We start from the raw sequence: 23605 nt of genomic DNA, 5'->3' as shown, positions 1-23605 counted from the left end.
CCTCTGCTGTGATAGGGAGAAGTTATGAATGCCCCCTCCAGGCTCTGTGTGTGTGCTTTGTTTATCCCTCACAGACAGATCTCTGCTCCCAGTTTCAGCTTGTCTGAGGGGGGAGGGAGCTGACCCTGCTGAGAATCCCTGACTGGAGTGCAGATAATTGACTATGTAATAAAAACTTGTAGTATCCACCTCCAGAAGCAAAGTGAGTGCAAACCAAAACAATGCCTGTTACTTCGATACTATCACTTCAAATGGTGCAACATCCGGCGGTGATATACAGATTCAAGATATAGAATGCACATAAGAAAAAAGATCCAGAAGCATCTCATTTGAAAAAGTAATAAAACTTCTCAACCTTTAATAGAACAATTCCATAAAAAATAGGCAGCGTAAAAAACCTGTAATACTTATCACAGTCCAAAGGCACACATTCAGCAGCAGGTAAAGAAGGTATATGGAGGTGCAGAAACAGCAGATCGACAGCCGTTTCACCCCACAATAAGGGCTTTATCGTGATCTTGATAAAGCCCTTATTGTGGGGCGAAACGGCTGTCAATCTGCTGTCTCCGCACCTCTATATACCTTCTTTACCTGCTGCTGAATGTGTGCCTTTGGACTGTGATAAGTATTACGTGTTTTTTACGCTGCCTATTTTTTATGGAATTGTTCTACTAAAGCTTAAAAACTTGTAGTATACTGTAACATGATATATATATATATATATATATATAGATAGATAGATAGATAGATAGATAGATAGATAGATAGATATACACCCACCTCACGGTTAGTGGCCATGTTTTTTGTTTGTAAACACTGCCTAAGACTGGTGATTAAAAGCGAGGATCGCGACGGGGAGCGGCGGAAATGGCAAAGAGGGATCCAGGAGATCACAGTGACTCGATTGGTATGTTTTTTATTGTACATATCGGACAGTACAGAATCTCTTTAAAGGGACACTTCAGTCTCTGTAAAAAAATGAGTTTTACTCACCTGGGGCTTCCAGCAGCCCCTGCAGCTGTATTGTGCCCATGCAGACTCCATCAGATGCTCCTGGCCCCACCGGCAGCCACTTCCGTTTTTTGGCGACAGGAGCCGACAGGCCGGGAACGCAAGTGATTCTTCGCGTTCCCGGCCACAATAGCGCTATTGTGGCCAGGAATGCGAATAATCACTCGCGTTCCCGGCCTGTCGGCTCCTGTCGCCGAAACCGGGACTGGCTGCCGGTGGGGCCAGGAGCATCTGATGGAGTCTGCGTGGGCACGATACAACTGCAGGGGGCTGCTGGAAGCCCCAGGTAAGTAAAACTCATTTTTTACAGAGACTTAAAGGAATACTATCAATACCCCAGTGTTCTAAAATGACAATGTACAAATAATGTCTAAGTAGCTGTGTAAACATTTTCCTACTTTTCATGTTAAATATCAGAGGCAAAAGCTGTAATTTATTGAGGGTAGGATTTAGCTATATTTGGACAAATCAATTGCAGAAGGGATGTCTGCTTCAATGCACAGCCAGAGTTGCATATCAGACTACAGAAAGCAAATATCAAACATATCAAACTCTGAAAGCAAAAACAGTATAAAAAAGCTGTGACAATTAGTTACATTTCCTCTGCTCTCTTCAGACACTTCAGTCAGAAACACAGGACACAGAAGCTGCAGCTGTTGGGAGCTTTCTCTCTGTCACACACAGAGTTACACATAGTGTTAACTGATCAAGTGTGAGGGGAATTTCCCCTCTCCTCATGGCTCAGTCTGCCGTCAGTTTTGGCGTCAGTAAAGTTTGAAAGTATTTTGATAACAGTAAACAAAGAGGTTGCTACTAAAATGTATACACCAGTACTTAGCGTAAAGATAACGTAATTGTCACTGCACCGATGGTAATTTGATGTGCTGCAATCGCCTTTGGAGTCACAAGTTGTCTGTCAATTACTCCATCAGATTCGCACCATCTAAAATACTTTTATTTAGCAATCTTCTTTAAAAAGTTACAACATGTTAAAAAAGTCCACATGTGGGTGTGCACCATACGATGACGCACAGGCGTTTCGGGCTGTCCTCTGTCCTTTATCAAATCATGACAGACGCATATTAACATCACACTGCTAAACTCACTTATATAAAGCCCAAAAGAGGACCACATAGAGAACTGCTACTTAGTATATATACATATTCATCAGGTGTAAATACACCAATCAGAAAACAGATCACAAACAATGATAATAAAACTCCCCAAAGACAGTGCTAATCTCCCAGGAATTCATGTATGCCACAGATCTATGACATGGACACTCACCAATAACCTTCCTTTTATATAAAATACCAGGGAAAGACAGTTAATATACGGCTCACCGTGTCCACGCAAGGTCATCTATGCATAATCGGCACACACCAATCAGAATTCAGCCTACAACGTCCGTTCAAGGACTATTCTTACAAATGGCCAATCAGGAGAGCCCATCCGCAATCCCCGCATCCACATTGGAGAGGCCAAAATGGACAACCTACCTAGGTTGTCCATTTTGGCCTCTCCAATGTGGATGCGGGGATTTGTAAGAATAGTCCTTGTACGGACGTTGTAGGCTGAATTCTGATTGGTGTGTGCCGGTTATGCATAGATGACCTTGCGTGGACACGGTGAGCCGTATATTAACTGTCTTTCCCTGGTATTTTATATAAGAGGAAGGTTATTGGTGAGTGTCCATGTCATAGATCTGTGGCATACATGAATTCCTGGGAGATTAGCACTGTCTTTAGGGCGTTTTATTATCATTGTGTGTGATCTGTTTTCTGATTGGTGTATTTACACCTGATGAATATGTATATATGCTAAGTAGCAGTTCTCTATGTGGTCCTCTTTTGGGCTTTATATACGTGAGTTTAGCAGTGTGATGTTAATGTGGGTCTGTCATGATTTGATAAAGGACCGAGGACGGCCCAAAACGCCTGTGCGTCATCGTATGGTGCACACCCACATGTGGACTTTTAACATGTTGTAACTTTTTAAAGAAGATTGCTAAATAAAAGTATTTTAGATGGTGCGAATCTGATGGAGTAATTTACCAGTACTTAGCAGCACTTCCCAAACAATTCCTGTGTCAATTGAAAAAAAAAATGTGAATCGATAGTATTCCTTTAAGTGTCCCTTTAAGGGGAGCGAACGGGGCAGGTAAGAGTGGGAAGATGATAGGAGAGAACAACACCTTCCTGTATGAACTTTAGAAATAAGTTAAATATTTTAAGGAGTCCAAGTCCAGCTGCAAACATAAAATGAACAATATTTACATCAAATCTAAACTATAAGCATCTCATTGATATCATGTGTATGTAGGAGACCCATCTCATCTGCAGGCATTAGATTACTTCTGCAGAGATTTTACCCGAGACGTCAAGCTAAAGCAGCATGCTAACTTTAGTGTGTGTGTGCGTGTGCGTGTGTGCGTTTGTGTGCGTGTGTTTGTGTGTGTGTGTGTGTTTGTGTGTGTGTGCGTGTTTGTGTGCGTGTTTGTGTGCGGTGTGTGTGCGGTGTGTGTGCGGTGTGTGTGCGGTGTGTGTGGTGTGTGGTGTGTGTGTGTGTGTGTGTGTGTGTGTGTGTGTGTGGTGTGTGTGTGTGTGTGTGGTGTGTGTGGTGTGTGTGGTGTGTGTGGTGTGTGTGGTGTGTGTGTGTGTGTGTGTGGTGTGTGTGTGTGGTGTGTGTGTGTGGTGTGTGTGTGGTGTGTGTGTGTGGGTGTGTGGTGTGTGGTGTGTGAGTGTGTGAGTGTGTGTGTGTGCATCATCACAGTAGCTAGCCAACATTTTACCTCCTTCAATGATTTTTAGTTTCATAGATTAATCCATCATCTTTTTCAGCAGTCCCTAAAAATAAGTATGGAGCCAAGAAAAATAACATTCAAAAAGTTTAATAAGCAACAATGAACAGCAGCAGGGCACACAAATGGATAAATAGCAGTATTTCCCAAGCAATGATGTATGTCGTATGTGTATGAAAACCATTATTTATACAGACAGTAACACAAACAAATGAAATCATGGACAGGTACTTGTCACAGTTCAGAATTTTGAAAAAAAGTGTGGCTCTTTAATATATACTGCAAACTGACCAATACAGGCCTTCCACTTGTTCCATGTGTGGATCAAACCACGGACCATGACAAACAGCCCTACACGGTGAAGGGGGTTCTTCTAAGACGTGTTACCTCCTATTTTGGTATTGAGCTTTTTGTATCTATGGGAGAAAACACTTCATGGCTGACTACAGGTCCTTTTTCCTTTTTAGGAGAGCCAGGTTTGGGATTACGAACGAATCCCACAAAGAGTGGCAAGCCGCTATTGTCATCAAACAGAATAAAAATAAATGGTCGGTTGACAGTGAAAGTTAAAAGAGAGCGAGAACTAATAATCGCTGTGGTTCCAGCAGCTTCAACACCGTCCTCATTCAGATCCAGCGTGGACTGATGCTCTACACTGGACACAAACAAAGGCTCATCTGTTATTTTCCCCAAGTTTGGGCTGCTGAACAACTGGCCAAGTCCTGCAAAACAACATATTCGATTTATGACATTTGCCTATGTTCTTCTTGCATTTAATACATTACTTCTTATCAGATCCCTGTTATGCTGATGTAATCCTATTGTTCTGTTGATAAAATATGTTGGGATCTGGCCACTTTTCTTTCTATAGGTCCGTACACACGCCGGACTGGAGGCAACGTATCAGTCCGCTGACAGTGCGTACACACGCCGGACTGTCGTTGGAACGCCCACCCAGCGGGAGGTGACGACGGACCCGTCGTTGCCTCCAGTCCGGCGTGTGTACGGACCTTATGGGGCATATTCACAAATGTCTGTTTGAGTTGCTATGCACTCCCGCTTAATTATGCTGATAAGGTGGCGGGTTGTGCAATCACCGGTAGCACAACCTGCATTTTCTACATAACGCAAGTGTTGCTAAGATAATGCTTGTTACACTACTTACATAGCGTGCGTTACCCTAGCAATGTTCCCATTGCCTAGGTAATGAGGGTCACTCTAATTGCGATAACCATGCCACTTTGTCAGCGTTATGAATGGTAACATTTCCGTGCACTTCCTGTGCACAGCTACTATACTGGACTTTTGTGAATATGGCCCTATATGTTTAATCATACTGTATGTATTAACAGTGTTCGCTGAGCAAAAATGTGATGTATGGTGCTGAAGTTCACTCCATACTCAGCATCTCACTCAGAAACTGTCCATCATCTCATCGTTCAAAGTGCTGTCTGTGCAAAGTTAATCTCACACAGACATGAGGAGCGACAACATGGCAAATAAATTTGCTGTTAACTTGTGTGCGATCTTTCTCTAGTACAAGGATATGTATATAATGAAGTTGAGAGGAAACCCAATTTTTAGTTGTATGGATTTTTTTTTTCTCATTATGCAATTAAGGTACAAGAAATCATCCTCTTCTGGAATAATTCATAAAACACCGAAGGTATTAACATTAAAAGCAAAGGCCATATAACAATGGTCTGTATTATCTTGTGATGACATCGACTTGTTTCAGGTTTGTTAACCTTCTTAAGGGCTCTTTCCCACTATGAAATGCGATCGCGATTGCGATCGCGATTCTGATCGTGATCGCAATCGCGTTTCAATTTCCACCATGCGATTGCGATTGAGCTACTATACTCATAGTACAGCTCAATCGCATACAAAACGCGGCAGGACGATTGCGATTTGACCAAAATCGCATCGCAATCGGATCGCACTAATGGAAATTGCTGCTGCAGTTTCCATTAGTTTTAATGTACCTTGCGATTTGCGATCAGAATCAAATCGCAAATCGCAGGCTAGTGGAAAAAGGCCCTCAGGCCTCAAGAATACAGTATGTATCGAAAAATAGCCCGAGTGAGCCTAGATCCAACAAACTGGCAATGATAACCACCTGGAGTGAACAATTCAAGGAAAAGACCACCACTGGTGACAGCTACTCAGGCATGCATATCCCAAAGGCAGCAGCTGTCGCCAGTGGTGGTGTTTTTCTGGATTTGTTCACGCCAGATGGTAATTATTGCCAGTTTGTTAGTTTTCCTCTCAACTTTATTATATACATATCCTTATACTAGAGAAAGATTATGGCTGGTGTGGTGTTGCACCTTCTAGGATACAGACTTACAGCTTTTAAACGAAACCTGACACCACGTAAATGGACATATTTATACTTACCAGGGTCTTCCTCTTGCCCTGTGAGGTGCGTGGGCTCCCTTGCTGTCCTCTCCAGCTGCTCCTGGAATCTTCCCAGGTAATTTGGCTGTCGGTGCTATTCTGCGTATGTGCGGCTCGGCCATGTGCTCCCCTACTGCTCTCTTATTCCTGGGAGCATTCTGTGCTTGTGCAGTGGAACTGCGCAGGCGGAGAATGCTCCCGAGGGCGGGAGCCCAGCGGCCGCACATGCACAAAAGCCCACGACTGGCCGCAACTGACCAGATTACTGGGGCTGATTCTAGGGCAACAGAGTGGCTGGCGATGGCGCCCACGCACCTCAAGGGGCAAGTGGAAGCCCTAGGTAGGTATAAATATGTACATCTACGTGATCTCACGTACACCTTAGGAGAGTCCCAAATTTCCTTTACTTAAGGTGTGTGATGCCAAAGTCATAAAAGACATGAACGATTCACCTTTTTCTATCTCCCCCATTCTAGATTATTTGGCAAGGAGCCTGGAATAGCCACCTCGACAGTTCTATTTGGCATGTGTACCTAGCTTTACACTTTATATGAGATACTAGGAAAGTTATACCGTATATACTCAAATGCAAGTCGACCTCGTGTATAAGTCGTCTCCAATATTCAACCCTTTTAAGCTGGAAGTATAAGTCTACCCAGCAAAGTTAATGGCTGCATTTGGGGCTCTGGAGGGGTTAATAACTGCACTATATACAGTATTGCAGCCATTAACCCCTCCTGTCCCTTAAAGGGAACCAGAGAGGAATGGGTCGTTAAAAACAGAAACAGCTTTTATACATACCTGGGGCTTCTTCCAGCCCCATAAGCCTGGATCGCTCCCACGCCGCCATCCTCCGCTTCCTGGAACTGCCAGTACCGGGCCCGTCACTTCCGACGGACGCGACCAATTGTCCGCATCACAGGGGCTCACTCCATACCCGTACGCATGCGGCTGCGCAGTAGGCAGCCTCATGCGTACTTATATAGAGGGAGCGCCGTGTGATGCGGAGAATCGGCCGCGTCCACCGGCCGACTCGCGGCAATGACGGGACACCGGTACCGGCGGATCCAGGCAGCAGAGGATGGCGGCATGGGAGCGATCCATGCGTATTGGGCTGAAGGAAGCCCCAGGTATGTATAAAACCTTTTTCTGATACTCTCTGGTTCCCTTTAAGTGCAGCCAGGGCTGGCCTTAGGTTTCACAGCACCCTGAGCGAAACCTGATTTTGGTGCTCCCCCCCCACCTTCATCGTCTTCATGTGCGCGCACACATGCACACCACACACACACTGCACACACAGACACGCACATACACACACACAGGCCCATATGCAATTCACCTTTTCCCCTGAGTTAACTCCTAGGAAAGTGGTTTCCAACCTTTTTAAAGTTGTAACACATCACGCCAAATGCTCAGATCTCTGTGACACATCACATATATACTGTATACTGTAATAGAAAAATACTAATAATAACCAAGAAGTGGATGGAAAGAGTGCATTATCCTGAATCCACTTAAAAATGAAGGCTAGAACCTTTCAGGAATATTAATAAAAACAATCGGTGAGACAGTTAGAGCCCCCCCCCCCCCCAATTTGGAATGATAGCACAGCACCGACAATTTGCACTCCGCGTTATAGCCGCAGTGCTTTCCTCTCCCCCCCCCCCCCCCCCCCAAAAAAAATGCCCTCAGACCCAGTATAGGTAGGTAGGTAGTCAGGTATAGGTGCCCCCAGTATAAGATCTTATGTGTAGGTGCCCTCAATATAGGCAGCCTAGCATAGGTGCCCCCAGTATAGGAAGTCAGGTGTAGGTCTATCCCCATAGGTAGCCAAGCGTAGGTGTCTCCAGTATAAATAGCCAGGTGTTGGTGCCCTCAGCTGTAGGTGCCTCCAGTACAGGTAGCCAGCCTACAGTATCGGTAGTCAGCTGTAGGTTCCCTTCAGTACATGTGCTGGCAGCAGCGGTGGTGGATCACTCACCATCTCCTCACGTTCCAGCGCTGAAGTCACTTTTCTCTCCTCGCCTCTGCTCCATCTGTTAGAGCAGGGCTACAAGAAAATGGACCTGCTCTAATTACAGATGGAGCGGAGCTGCGGAGGCGGGGAAAGACAGAGCGGAGTGGCGACACTGTGCTTGCATGTGCGCCCTTGGAAGCCGGCGCCCTGAGCGACCCCTCCAGTCATCAGGTAAAAGGCCGACTATGAGTGCAGCCTATACCTCCTCCAGGCCCCCAAGTGCTGCAATTATTGTTTCCCTGTTATGCAACCCAGTATTCCCCCCTGCCCCCTTCCTTGTTAATTGCTGTGGCCCGGAATTTCAGACCTTGTGTTTTCTTGGCATTTCCTTTCCTCAAATTATCACTTACCACAGGGTAAATTGCTGCAAATGGGAATGTCACTATTCATACACACTCACTACCACATTACTCAGTGTGCTCAGTGTTGCCCGTGATTCGTGTATAAGTTGACACCTATACTTTTATGAAGTGAAGCAGACCTACATTTTTAGACTTATACTCGAGTATATACAGGTATGTACTATTAGTACTAAAGATACAATTATCTCATAAGTTTACTTACATCAGGTTTGTTTTGAATGTAAATAATACAGAATACCCAAGCAGCTCAGGGTGACCTAAAACTACTAGGAAAGTATAGGGGACTAAGAGACCAAAAAGCCCTCCTACTGCTAAAAAGCAATGCTCAGTGTAGTTTGCCTTCTTAGAATGAAGGCATTTGCGATAATTCAGCTTTAAGTGAGCGACTGTGGTCTCCCACAATGCATCACTACTGAATATGCAAATGAAAATAATGTAAATCAGAGCCAAATAGATAAAACACGTGGAAAGGGAAGCTCATCTCTGTTTTAAACAGTATACATTAACAATATAAATACATAAATGTTTTGTGCTCTTACCAAGTTTAGTTAGGGCTTCCGTGAGCTCCAGTTTAAAGTTCACACACAGCTTAGGAAATTTTACAAAAGATGGCTTCTCCTTGTGGAAACGACTATAAAGTTCACCCTTATTCAGGTTTTCCAGTATTTTAGACATATTCCACGCCACCTGATTAGGGATCACCACAACAAAACTCATATTTCCCTTGAAAGGCAGCCGGGCCACCTTGTAGAAGAAGAAGAGAGAGACATCCATCAGTTCCGCATACATGAGTGATCTGAACATCTTGTAAGAATGTTTTCTATTCTTATGTAATCAGTAACAGGTACACATATGGCATTCTGTACAGAGGAGCCAGAATGATTTCCAACATACTACTTGACAAGGGAATGAACTTTTTATGTAAGAATAATCATTTACACACATATTTGTCGAATAATCCTGTTAACAGAACTAAAAACATAGGCAAATGTATAAAGATGATAATGATTATTAGTATTTACAGTATTTGCTAAAGCATTATATAATCATATGCACTACACACACCACAATATTGGTAAGTATTATACATTAAGACAGGTTCCCTTGTCTAGTGCAAGTTACACAACTATTACACTCATTTGACACTGTCAGACCTAGCTGGAGCAGTAGTGTACCCGACTAGTACACATATACTGTATCGCTATGGCTGTTGCTGTTTCTACTGCACTCAGGGGTCGAGGCTAGAGATGGCCCGAACGGTTCGCCGCCGAACGGTTCTCGGCAAACTTCCAGGGTTCGCGATCGCTGAGAACCGCAAACTTTTCCGGAAGTTCGGTTAGCCCCCATAGTGCATCATGAGGGTCAACTTTGACCCTCTACATGACAGTCACCAGGCACATTGTAGCCAATCAGGCTACATTCCCTCCTGGAGCCACTCCCCCCCAAATAAAAGGCAAGCAGCGTCAGGCTTTTCACTCACTTGTGTGCCTGCATTAGAGAAGGAGCACTTGAGAAAGGGCACCTCGCCCGAAACGTTGTGCTGGTAGTGATATGCTGTGTATACTCTTTGTAACACTTCAATAAATGGAAATCGTTGGATAAGCATCCGCTGAGGGTTGAGTTCCTTATGGGAATTGTGTGGATTGACTGGATGTTAGGAGGATTAGTGACCCTTCCTGCCATAGGAACTCCCCATGATACAAAGTACTGCCTGAAGCCCGTGGACACCCCTGTGCACATTGTTGCATTAGAGAAGAGAAAGCTGCTGCAGACTCTCATAGGGAAAGCTTAGTTAGGCTCTTGTAGGCTTCTTAGCCTGCTCCTTGCTGATTCTTATTGCTAAAAAAAAAAACACCCCTCAACAGCTCTTTGGAGAGCTAATCTTGTTCTTGTGATCTATTTATTTTCTGTGTGTCCCACTGATGCTTGTGTAATTCCTACTGTGTGTGCCACTGCCAGGCCCAGCACATTCAGTGATTACCTGTATGTGTGACAGGTGCACATTGTAATACCAATCACTGCATATACCTACTACCGGTTGTTCACTTCAGTGCACCCACCTACCTACGTGAGCGCACGCAGTGTCACTGTGCCTGTCCGGTACCTGTCTGTGTGTGACAGGAGCACATTGTAATACCCATCACTGCATATACCTACTACCTGTTGTTCACTTCAGTGCACCCACCTACTAGAAATGGCCTGAACGGTTCGCCGGTGAACGGTTCCCGGCGAACTTCCAGGGTTCGCGATCGCGGAGAACCGCAAACTTTTCCGGAAGTTCGGTTCGCCCCATAATGCACCATTAGGGTAAACTTTTTTCCCTCCACATCACAGTCAGCAGGCACATTGTAGCCAATTAGGCTACACTCCCTCCTGGAGCCACCCCCCCCCCCCCCTTATAAAAGGCAGGCACCGCCGGCCATTATACTCACTCGTGTGTGCCTGCAGTAAATAAAGAAGGGACAGCTGCTGCTGCTGCTACAGACTCTCTCATTGGGAAAGATTAGTTAGGCTCTTGTAGGCTTGTTAGCTTGCTCCTTGCTGATTCTTATTGCTAAAATAGCACCCCACAACAGCTCTTTTTAACACCCCACAACAGCTCTTTTGAGAGCTAATCTTGTTCTTGTGATCTATTTTTTTTTCTGTGTGTCCCACTGACACTTGTGTTGCATAGACAGCCTTGATAATCCATATGTGTGTGTGCCACTGCCAGGCTCAGCACATTCAGTGACTACCTGTCTGTGTGTGACAGGTGCACATTGTAATACCCATTACTGCATATACCTACCTGCCTGTTTTTCACAGTGCACCCACCTACCTACATCAGTTGAGCCACGCAGTGTCACTGTGCCTGTCCGCTACCTGTCTGTGTGTGACAGGTGCACATTGTAATACCCTTAACTCAGGGCCGGGTCGAGGCAGAGGCAAGAGAGGCTCCAGCCTCAGGGCGCAGTGTAGGTGGGCGCGCACAACTCACTCATTTATCATTTCTCCAATTGTGTTTGAAGCAGAGAGAGATAAGAAAAGGAGATACATGGCAGTGACTGCAAGCCAGATAACTAGAGATTAAGGTGTTGTGGGGTTGGGGGCCCTGGGGCGCCTCTTACTCTAATAGCAATCTGTGTGACGGTTGGGGTGGGAGGGATGGAGGGCGCACTTTGGTGTCTCAGCCTTGGGTGCTGGAGAACCTTGTCCCGGCCCTGCCATTACTGCATATACCTACCTACCTGCTCTTCACAGTGCACCCAGTTACCTACGTGAGTTGAGCCACGCAGTGTCACTGTGCCTGTCCGCTACCTGTCTGTGTGTGACAGGTGCACATTGTAATACCCAGTACTGCATATATATATATATATATATATATATATATATATAATGTGGTTATGTGCGGCCCTCGACCAAAGTACAGTGCTCAGAAAAAGGCACGTCTCCAGGCGCGGAGCTGGGGGGGGGGGGGGGGGGGTCGGGGTAGGACACGTGCCCCCGGGCGCTAGGTCCCCAATGGCGCCCAGCTGAGCTGCCTTTTTTGGGGGGGGGGAGGGGAGCAGCGCAGAGAAGAGGGAGAGCTATAGGCACAGTGGGGAAGGGCGGACGTCTCCCCCCCCCTTCCCTCACCTTAGGGGGCTCTCCCTCCCTCGCTGTCCCCTCCAGAAGTAATGTCCGGGTGGCTGGCAGCGGTGGGAAGGACTTACCTCCTTCTAGCTCCAGCGCCGGAAGTTCTGGTGCCGCAGCCGCTGCTCTGGTCTGGCCCAGACCAGAGTAGCGGCAAATCCATTCCGCGCTGCGACGAGACGCAGGTAAGTTCCGCCCGCCGCTGCCAGCCACCCGGACATTACTTCTGGAGGGGACAGCGAGGGAGGGAGAGCCCCCTAAGGTTGAGGGAAGGGGGAGGGAGATGGCCCCCCTTCCTCACCGCTGCTCACAGCTCTCCCTCCACTGCGCTGCTCCTCTGCTCGGGGACACACCTGACTACCTATTCTGGGGACGTATACCCCCTGACTACATATACTTGCCACATATACCCCCTGACTACATATACTTGCCACATATACCCCCTGACTACATATACTGGGCACATATACCCCCTGTCTACATATACTGGGCACATATACCCCTGGATACATATATACTGGGCACATATACCCCTGGCTACATATATACTGGGCACATATACTCCCTGACTACATACACTGGGCACATATACCCCCTGGCTACATACACTGGGCGCACATATACCCCCTGACTACATATACTGGGCACATATACCCCTGGCTACATATACTGGGCACATATACCCCTGGCTACATATACTGGGGCACATATACCCCTGGCTACATATACTGGGCACATATACCCCTGACTACCTATTCTGGGGACATGTACCCCTGACTACATATACTGGGCACATATACCCCTGGCTACATATACTGGGCACATATACCCCTGGCTACATATACTGGGCACATATACCCCTGGTTACATATACTGGGCACATATACCCCTGGCTACATATACTGGGACATATACCCCTGTCTACATATACTGGGACATATACCCCTGCCTACATATACTGGGACATATACCCCTGCCTACATATACTGGGACATATACCCCTGCCTACATATACTGGGGACATATAACCCTGCCTACATATACTGGGGACATATAACCCTGCCTACATTTACTGGGCACATATACCCCTGGCTACATATACTGGGCACATATAACCCTGACTACATATACGGGCACATATACCCCTGGTTACATATACTGGGCACATATACCCCTGACTATATATACTGGGCACATATTATACCCCTGGCTACATATACTGGGCACATATACCCCTGGCTACATATACTGGGCACGTATACCCCTGGCTACATATACTGGGCACATATACCCCTGGCTACATATACCCCTGCCTACATATACTGGGACATATACCCCTGCCTACATACACTGGGACATAAACCCCTGCCTCCATATACTGGGGACATATAACCCTGCCTACATTTACTGGGCACATATACCCCTGGCTACATTTACTGGGCGCATACACCCCTGGCTACATATACTGGGCACATATAACCCTGACTACATATACGGGCACATATACCCCTGGTTACATATACTGGGTACATATACCCCTGACTATATATACTGGGCACATATACCCCTGGCTACATATACTGGGCATATATACCCCTGGCTACATATACTGGCCATATATACCCCTGACTACATATACTGGGCACATATACCCCTGGCTACATATACTGGGCACATATACCCCTGACTACATATACTGGGCACATATACCCCTGACTACATATACTGGGCACATATACCCCTGGCTACATATACTGGGCACATATACCTCTGGCTACATATACTGGGGACATATACCCCTGCCTACATATACTGGGCACATATACCCCTGGCTACCTGTTCTGTGGACATCTCTACCCCTGGCTACCTGTTCTGGGGACATCTATACCGCTGGCCACCTATTCTGGGGACAACTATACTGCTGGCCACCTATTCTGGGCACACCTATAGACCTGGGGCTACCTATTTTTGGGGAACCACTGCTGTCAGATTGAGTGTATTTTGGGGAACTGCTGCCAGGTAAGAGGTGTCTACCATATTAAGGGGGCATTCTGCCTATTTATGTGAAATGCTGTCTATTTATGTGCCTCGTGACTGCTGAATTTGTCTTGTTGGGGGCCTCATGGTTACTGAATTTGTCTTGTTGGGGGCCTCATGATTTGTTGGGAGCCTCAAGATAGCTGAATTTGTCTTGTTGGGGGCGTCATGATTGCTAAATTTGTCTTGTTGGGGGCCTCATGATTGCTGAGTTGGTCATGTTGGGGGCCTCATGATTGCTCAATTTGTCTTGATGGGGGGGGGGGGGGGCTCATGATTGCTGAATTTGTCTTGGAACATGCTGGAAGGTACATACTGAGGGAGGGTTGGTGAGCGTGAGCCTGCTAATTTCCTGTACATTTGGCTCCACCCATAACCACACCCACATTCAATATGTGGCCACACCCCTTTTTGGCACGGCACCCTTCACCTTAGGGGGCGCATTAATAGTCTTTGTCCCCGGGCGCTGAAAGCCCTAGCTACGCCTTTGCACGTCCCATCAACTCCCAAGATTGTCAGGACTTGGTTGACTATTTAACACAGATCACCTCATCTTCCGCAGCCACCAGCGCTACTACAAGCACCACATCCATTGCATTTGACACTTCAAAGGAGTTAATTGGTGGGGAATTAACTGATTCACAGCCATTATTGTTACAACCAGATGAAGGCGCTAAGCAAGTTACACCACCTCATATGTCTGAGTTAGGCGGCGACACTATGGACGTAGCGTGTGAAGATGATGAAGTATCTGCTGTTGGTGCAGTTTATGAGGTGTCTGAGGCAAGCGAAGCTGGGCAGGATGATTATGATGAGGATGATGATACGGATCCCACGTATGTTCTCAATAGAGGAGATGAACAGGGGGACAGTTCAGAGGGGGAGTCAGAGAGGAGTAGGAGGAGAGGAGTTGCTGAAAGAAGCAGGGGGAGCTCGTCATCAGAAACAGCTGGTGGCAGTGTCCGGCGCCGTGTATCGCCACCTATGGACAGCCAATCAACATGCCCTTCAACATCAGCTGCTGATCCCACCATAGTGCCATCACTCCAGGGGTGCTCAGCGGTTTGGAAATTTTTTCATGTGCCTTCCTCAGATCGGAGCAATGCCATCTGTTGTCTCTGCCTCCAAAAATTGAGTCGTGGAAAGGCCAACACTCACGTAGGGACAAGTGCCTTACAAAGGCACATGGAGAAAAGGCACAAACTGCAATGGGAAGAGCACCTGAGCAAAAGCAGCACACAAAAGAAAAGCCACCCTCCTCCTCTTCCTCCTTCAGGTGCAGCATCCTCAGCCGCTTTCTCCCTTGCACCTTCACAGCCACCCTCCTCCACTCCGCCTCTGCCCTTAAGCGGTTCCTGCTCCTCTGCCCACAGCAGTCAGGTGTCTTGAAGGAAATCTTTGAGCGGAAGAAGCCAATTTCTGCCAGTCACCCCCTTGCCCGGCGTCTGACAGCTGGCGTGGCAGAACTGTTAGCTCTCCAGCTGTTACCATACAAGCTGGTGGACTCTGAGGCCTTCCGTAAATTTGTGGCCATTGGGACACTGCAGTGGAAGATGCCAGGCCGCAATTATTTCTCTAAAAAGGAGACTGTGAAGTGGAGAGGCAAGTGGTGTTATCTCTGCCACACAGCGTTGGGTCAAGGGTCCACCTGACCATGGATGCCTGGTCTGCCAAGCACAGTCAGGGCCGCTACATTACTTACACAGCCCATTGGGTCAACCTGGTGACCGATGGCAAGCAGGGAGTACGTGGCTGTGCAGTGAACCTAGTGACACCCCAACAGCTTGCAGGCAGGCCTCCTGCCACCTCCTCTCCTCCTACTACATCCTCTTCACTGTCGTCATCCTCCTCCTTGGCTGAGTGGCACTTCAACTCTACTGGTGCTGCGATCTCTTCTCCAGCTACACAGCCCCATCTCCCCAGGGCCTATGCTGCATGCCAGGTACGACGGTGTCACGCCATATTAGACATGTCTTGCCTCAAAGCGGAGAGTCACACTGCACCAGCTCGCCTGGCTGCTCTTAACAAACAGGTGGATCAGTGGCTGACCCCGCACCCGCTGGAGATCGGCAACGTGGTGTGTGACAACGGCAGCAATCTCCTTTCCGCTTTGAATTTGGGAAAGCTGACACATGTACCCTGCATGGCACATGTGCTCAATCTAGTCATTCAAAGATTTGTGTCAAAGTACCTAGGCTTAGAGGACGTCCTAAAGCAGGCTGGGAAGTTGTGTGGGCATTTCAGGCGGTCTTTTCGACCCTGGTCATGTTCTCTTGCCTGCTAGAACAGGAGAAAGCCGTCACCCAGTACCTCTAAAATTTCAGTAGAAGGACATAATCTGGGGAGATGGGGATGTTCTGGCCCCTGAACTGGACACTGATGCGAAATGCATGCAGGCTCATGCGACCGTTTGAGGAGGTGACCAACCTGGTGAGTTGCAGTGAAAGCACCCAGAGGCGGGACAAGGTCCTTCAGCACCCAAGGCTGAGACACCAAAGTGCGCCCCCCCCCCCCACCCCTCCCGTCACACACTGATTGCTATTAGACTAATAGGTGCATAGGTCAACATAACGGGACCGTGAGTTACCATCCAGGGGTACCCCTGTCATGTGATCACTATTGCAATATATGCTTTTACAATTGGACACTAAGGATCTTGAATTATATAGAATTATTATCCTTGATGACACAACAAAGATTGCATGCGAGCAGGATACACAACAAAAGTTTATCAAGTAACTAAAGACTGTTATTAAGCAATATCCAGGGAGAATCTCTTCCAGGAAAACTGGGTTCATTGCGAGCTGCAAAGTCATCAATCTGAGACCCCTTATATGTGTCATTAGTATGTAACTTCTGTGAAGGGTGGATATTTATTGCTATAGCAACGGTTAGGACCATACAACACGGATAGTTATCCCTTACATAAGGACAATTGTGGGGATCAACCCACCAAGTGATACAACAGTTGGTCTAACGCTAGCTAATTTTAAAGGTTTAACAGGTCACTATTAGTGAGTCTATATTCATAAAACATGTTTTAACTAATGTTATATTTTAACCAATAAATAGTTATAACCATTTTAATTGAGCGCAGTCTGGTTTAGATTTTTACTAATAGACTAATAGGTGCCCCAAGGCCCCCAACCTCCCCAACACCTTAATCTCTAGTTATCTGGCTTGCAGTCACTGTCATGTATCCTCTTTTCTTATTTATTTCTGCTTCAAACACAATTGGGAATGACAGCTGAATGAATTGTGCGCCCCCTCCTACACTGCGCCCTGAGGCTGGAGCCTCTCCAGCCTCTGCCTCGGCCCGGCCCTGAAGGCACCATCAGCGACTTGTTCCCGTACACTTACTTCCTGGAGCGTGCTGTGCGTAGAGTGGTGGATCAAGCTGTGGAGGAGTGTGGAGAGGAACTGTTACGACAGGAACAGTTGTGGGAGCAATTAACACCAGAATCGGATGTTTCCTCAACACCTGCGGCAGCAAAGAGGGGGGAGGAGGAGGAAGAGTCGTGTGGGGAAGAGGAGTCAGACTCGGATGATGAGGAAGGTGTTTCTTTGAAAGAAGAGGAGTCGGCGGCAGAAGAACAACCGCAGCAGGCATCGCAGAGGGCTTGTGCTGCTCAACATTCCCTTGGTATTGTTCGTGGCTGGGAGTAGTGTTGGGCGAACAGTGTTCGCCACTGTTCGGGTTCTGCAGAACATCACCCTGTTCGGGTGATGTTCGAGTTTGGCCGAACACCTGATGGTGTTCGGCCTTTTAAGTTCGGGTTCGCCCCTAACTACTAATTGGCCGCCGAACAGGGCCGAACAGGGCCCCTGTTCGCGAATACTGCCCCCCTATGGGGTCGCAGGAATAAGGGGGGAGCATGCCCCGATCGCGGGGGGGGGGGGGGGGTCGGAAATTCCCCCCACCCCCTCCGCTAGCGCTCCCCCCTCTGCCCGCTTCCCCATACAAAAGTTTCAGGAAGTACCGGTCCGGTGGTAGTGGGTGGCTGGCAGTGGGCGGCACTGTGAAGTGAGTGACTGAGGAGGAGGAGTCCGGAGTGGGTACTGCTGTAGAGAGTAGCGTACTACTGCTGAACCGCCCGCTGCCCGGCCTCCCTCAACGCATCACTCTCCGGACTCCTCCTCCTCAGTCACTCACTTCACAGTGCCGCCCACTGCCAGCCACCCACTACCACCGGACCGGTACTTCCTGAAACTTTTGTATGGGGAAGCGGGCAGAGGGGGGAGCGCTAGCGGAGGGGGTGGGGGGAATTTCCGACCCCCTCCGCGATCGGGGCATGCTCCCCCCTTATGCCTGCGACCCCATAGGGCCCCCAAAAGCGGGATGTTCGGGGAGTTCGGGGTTCGGCCCGAACATGCCGAACATTGCGGCCATGTTTGGCGAACTTTCCCGAACCCGAACATCCAGGTGTTCGCCCAACACTAGCTGGGAGGAGGAGGAGGAGTTACCTGACGTCACTGAGGAAGAGCAAGAGGAAATGGAAAGTACGTCTGGATCCAACTTTATGCAGATGGCATCTTTCATGCTGTCCAGCCTGTTGAGGGACCCCCGTATAAAAAAAAAACTCAAGGGATATGAGCTATACTGGGTGGCCACGCTACTAGACCCTCGGTATAGGCACAAAGTGGCGGACAAGTTACCAACTCACCAGAAGGCAGAAAGGATGCAGCACATGCAGAACAAGCTGTCAAATATGCTTTACAATGTGTTTAAGGGTGATGTCACAGCACAAAGCAATAAAGGTACCACTGCCAGTAATCCTCCTCCCATGTCCACGCAGGCAAGGACAGGAAGCTCAAGCGATCTCATGGTGATGTCGGACATGTGGACATTCTTTAGTTCAACGCCTTGCCTTAGCGCTTCCGGATCCACCCTCCACCAATGCCTGGACTGGCAGGTAGCCGACTACCTGGCCTTAAGTGTGGATGTAGATACTGTGAGCAGCGATGAACCCTTGGACTACTGGGTGCACAGGCTTGACCTGTGGCCAGAGCTGTCCCAATTTCCCATCCAACTTCTGTCTTGCCCTGCCTCAAGCGTCCTTTTAGAAAGGACCTTCAGCGCAGCTGGAGGCATAGTCACTGAGAAGAGAAGTCGCCTAAGTTGCAAAAGTGTTCAGTACCTGACCTTTATCAAAATGAATGAGGCATGGATCCCGGAGGGCTACTGCCCGCCCGAAGACTAAGTCAGTCCCCACACACAGCATCTCTGCCTGCACGCCGTGTGACTGGCTGCCTGCCCCAAGACTAAGTCGCTCCCCACACAGCATCCCTGCCTGCAGGCCGCTTGCCTTCTCCGCCATCACCAACAGGGTCCAGGACTCCAGGCGGATTCCTGAATTCTTAAGGCCGCTGCTAGCAGCGGCCGCTATACTAATTTTTCTGGTGAGTGTACATGCCTGCCTAATTTTTCTGGTTGCACTGCAGCTGCAACAACAAAACAAAAGGCATGGACATGTGCCCATTCCTCTTCGTGATCATTACCTTGCCGCAGTGAAGGGGCTTGCGTATCACAATGAAGCAATGACCGCCAGCTATATGAGTGTCTCGGGGGGTGGCACACCAAAGATAATAAGGTCGTTGCTTCATTGTGGGCAGACCAAATTTGATCAGCTGGACAGTCACTGTTTTATCATTGAGCTACCACAGCCCGGCGACCATATGGGCTTGAAAACCGCCACGGCCTGCACTCTCGCCATGGTGCGCACCAGTCCGGCACGACCATCACTACACAAACAGCTGTTTGCGCTGCGTTACACAGTGAGTTTGTTGTGTCAGTGTGAAGCAGTACTCTAATTACACTCCCTGATTGATGTATACACACGCAAGATGTTTTAAAGCACTTTAGGCCTGCAATTTAGCATTCAATGTGATTTCTGCCCTTAAAACACTGCTTTGCGTCAAATCCAGATTTTTTCCCGGGACTTTTGGCGTCTACCCCACTCTGCCTTGCCCCCCTCCAGGTGTCAGACCCCTTGAAACATCTTTTCTGGCCAGCATAAGTGTTTCTAGTTTTCAAAGTTCGCCTCCCCATTGAAGTCTATAGCGGTTCGCGAAAGTTCACGCGAACCGAACTTTTGCAGAAGTTCGCAAACCGAAAATCGGAGGTTCGGGCCATCTCTAGTTGAGGCATGCCACTCTGTTGGATAAATGGCAACATGTCCAGTGATTTCAGGAACACGTCAAATACAGGCAAGGGCAAGGCAGAGGGGGATATTTGAGAAGGCCTTTAGGCAACAACAACAAATAACATTTGTAAAGCACAGGGGTCTGAATCTGAGGCTGTAGAGCCATATGTGGCTTTTAGCTATTTGAGTGCGGCTCTGATAGCTAACCTGCCATTATGCTCTGCTCCCTCTTCATGTAGTTGCCAGTTGGTGCAGCTCACTGAGCTCTGAAAAACCCTCTATCTCCTCCCCTCTAGGCCTCTCTACAGCGGCACCATGTGACTGTGAGTGCGACCCAGGCTGTACTGCACTGCGCGAACTTTGCAGTGCACAGCCTTGTTTAGAGCCTCCACCAGACTAGTCCCGGGCTCTGCCAGCAGAATTAGCAGCAACGAGATGCAACGGTACGCTACCTCGGTTGCTGCTTGTAATTATAGCTCTAAAAGTGTTAGATGTGAAAGGGCGGGCCGAGCACTACTAGGGGGCCTCATGTTCCAGAACTAGTATACTGCTGAAAGGTCTAAAGTTGGCCAGTCAAAATTATCCAGATTTCATGGGACTACAACAACCAGCAGGGATCTACAAGGTTTATTTGGTGTACTTCCAACTTATATAATAGCAAATGATAGGAACTGTATAATAAAGTCAATCTCTGCTGGTTCTTGTAGCCCCACAAAGGCTGAATAATTTTGACTGGCCACCTTTAGACCTTTCAGCACTGTACTAGTTATAACTAAAGGTCTAAAGTCAGCCAAGTATCAACCTGAGTTGGCCCACTGTCACCCTATGAGTCAGCCCAGTGTCACCCTGTGAGTTGGCCCAGTGTCACCCACCATTATTAATGCAAGGCTGTTCCAATAACTTTGGGGGCTAATCATCAAAATTACGAGGAAATCCAAGGTCATTCTTCTCATTAAATGTATTGTCATATTTGTATTTTAATGTTAAATATAGTTTTTGGTCATGATATAGCATTATTACTATGATATCTGGTTTTATTTAATGTCAGAAGCTAGTTTAAACTCCTAAAACATGGTTGTTGAAATGAAATGTGGTTCTCAAAAGAAATCTTAATCATTGTATTGCTGATGTCTCAATTCCCAATCCTGATTGGTTTGGATTTAAAATAGAGCTGTTTTGATGCCAAGCACTTGCCTTGGACAACAAGAACCTCAGGTTTGTTAGCATTCAGTTTTAACCAGTTGTCATTCATCCAGTCTTGTAGCTCACCTAAGTAGTGTTGGGCGAACAGTGTTCGCCACTGTTCGGGTTCTGCAGAACATCACCCTGTTCGGGTGATGTTCGAGTTCGGCCTACCACCCCTCCGCTAGCGCTCCCCCCTCTGCCCGCTTCCCCATACAAAAGTTTAAGGAAAGTACCGGTGGTAGTGAATGGCCTGGCAGTGGCACTGTGGAGTGAGGAGGAGGAGTCCGGAGAGTGACGCGTTGAGGGAGGACGGGCAGCAGGCGTGAGGTCAGAGAAAGGGCGGAAGTACCACAAGGGTACTACCGCTGAACCGCCCGCTGCCCGGCCTCCCTCAACGCGTCACTCTCCGGACTCCTCCTCCTCACTCCACAGTGCCACTGCCAGGCCATCCACTACCACCGGTACTTTCCTTAAACTTTTGTATGGGGAAGCGGGCAGAGGGGGGAGCGCTAGCGGAGGGGGTGGGGGGAATTTCCGACCCCCCCGCAATCGGGGCATGCTCCCCCCTTATGCCTGCGACCCCATAGGGCCCCCAAAAGCGGGATGTTCGGGGAGTTCGGGGTTCGGCCCGAACATGCCGAACATCGCGGTCATGTTCGGCGAACTTTCCCGAACCTGAACATCCAGGTGTTCGCCCAACACTACACCTAAGCAAGACTTTATTTTTGGAGTAGGGTATTTTCCACCAGGTTTGAAGGACAAGTATTGCTGCGTGTAATCGGCATAGCAGTGGTACGTCAGGGATGTTGTTGGATAGTTGTACCAAGCGGTAGCATGTAGTTTGAAAATAGCAGAGGGGATACGATTGAGCCTTGTGGCATTCAAAGGTGCAGGGTTGGACATGACAGGTCCTAGGATGCTCTCTGTGTTCTGTCAGTCAAGAACGATCTGAACCACTGATGCTTCAGTATTCCTCTGTTGAGCAACAATGGTTCATTTTTGCAAGACCATTATCAGCTACTGTTCACTCTCAGAAATGGTTTAGTCAGTGGTGTAACAAGAGCCACTTTGACCTAGGCAACTGCGGGGGGAGGGGGGGGGGTGCTGTTCCTTTATCCCTTTTGCAGAGTAGCGGAGAGAAGCATATTTACCTGCGCCAGTGTAGCGTCAGGTCTCCTCTGTTCTCCCTGAGAGCTTGTATGCCTCTGGCTCCTGATGCAAGATCCGTAGGTATGCAAGGATAGAGCAAGCATCTGCCAGGGAGAACAGAGGAGACCCAACACGGCACTGGGGCAGGTAAATACAATGCTCCACTGCAGGGGCGTAGCCTGTCACTCACAACCTAACCTGGGGGTCCCTGTCACTCACAACCTAACCTGGGGGTCCCTGTCACTCACAACCTAACCTGGGGGTCCCTGTCACTTACTACCTAACCTGGGGGTCCATCACTACCTAACTGGGGGTCCCTGTCACTCACTACCTAAACTGGGGGCTCCTGCCACTACATACACTTCAGGTTCCTGTCACTACCTGAACTGGGGGGTCCTTGTCACTACCTGAACTGAGGGTCACCTGTCACTAATTACACTGGGGGTCACCTGTCACTACTTACACTGGGGGGCTTCTGTCACTGCCTGAACTGGGGGGCTCCTGTCACTGCCTAAACTGGGGGGCTCCTGTCACTGCCTAAACTGGGGGGCTCATGTCACTGCCTGAACTGGGGGGGGGGGGGCTCCTGTCACTGCCTGAACTGGGGGGGGGGGGGCTCCTGTCACTACCTAAACTTGGAGACTCCTGGCGCTACCTTAACTACGGGGCACCTGTCACTACCAAAACTATCCAGGCCAGCCAGCCCAGCATCACCACCAGCCAACCAGCCCAGTATCACTGTCAAAAAGGCCACAGCATCACCACTAGTCAGGCCAGCATTTACTTAAACCAGCCAAGCACAGCTCAGCATCACCGCCAGCCAACCCAGCCACAGCATCACCGGCGACCCAGCCACAGCATCGGCCACAGCATCACCACCAGCCAGGCC

The 23605-nt window shown here is 48.3% G+C and overlaps 1 protein-coding gene across 1 annotated transcript in view; it reads right to left on the bottom strand.

Moving 5' to 3' along the window:
- Positions 1-3885: 3885 nt before the first annotated feature.
- SERPINF2 (serpin family F member 2) overlaps positions 3886-23605 on the bottom strand; it is a 39511-nt gene continuing 19791 nt past the window's right edge. The window contains exons 5-6 of the mRNA XM_068266357.1: positions 9130-9334; positions 3886-4533 (exon numbers count right to left, since the gene is read on the bottom strand). Of these exons, the coding sequence (XP_068122458.1) occupies positions 4202-4533; positions 9130-9334 (537 nt within the window). The 3' untranslated portion in view covers positions 3886-4201. The remainder of the gene's footprint in view (positions 4534-9129; positions 9335-23605) is intronic.

This window comes from Hyperolius riggenbachi, chromosome 2 (assembly GCF_040937935.1).
Source record: "Hyperolius riggenbachi isolate aHypRig1 chromosome 2, aHypRig1.pri, whole genome shotgun sequence".
Taxonomy (NCBI): Eukaryota; Metazoa; Chordata; class Amphibia; order Anura; family Hyperoliidae; genus Hyperolius; species Hyperolius riggenbachi.
The sequence above is the reverse complement of the archived record's forward strand: the minus strand, read 5'-3'. Positions and strand labels throughout refer to the sequence as shown.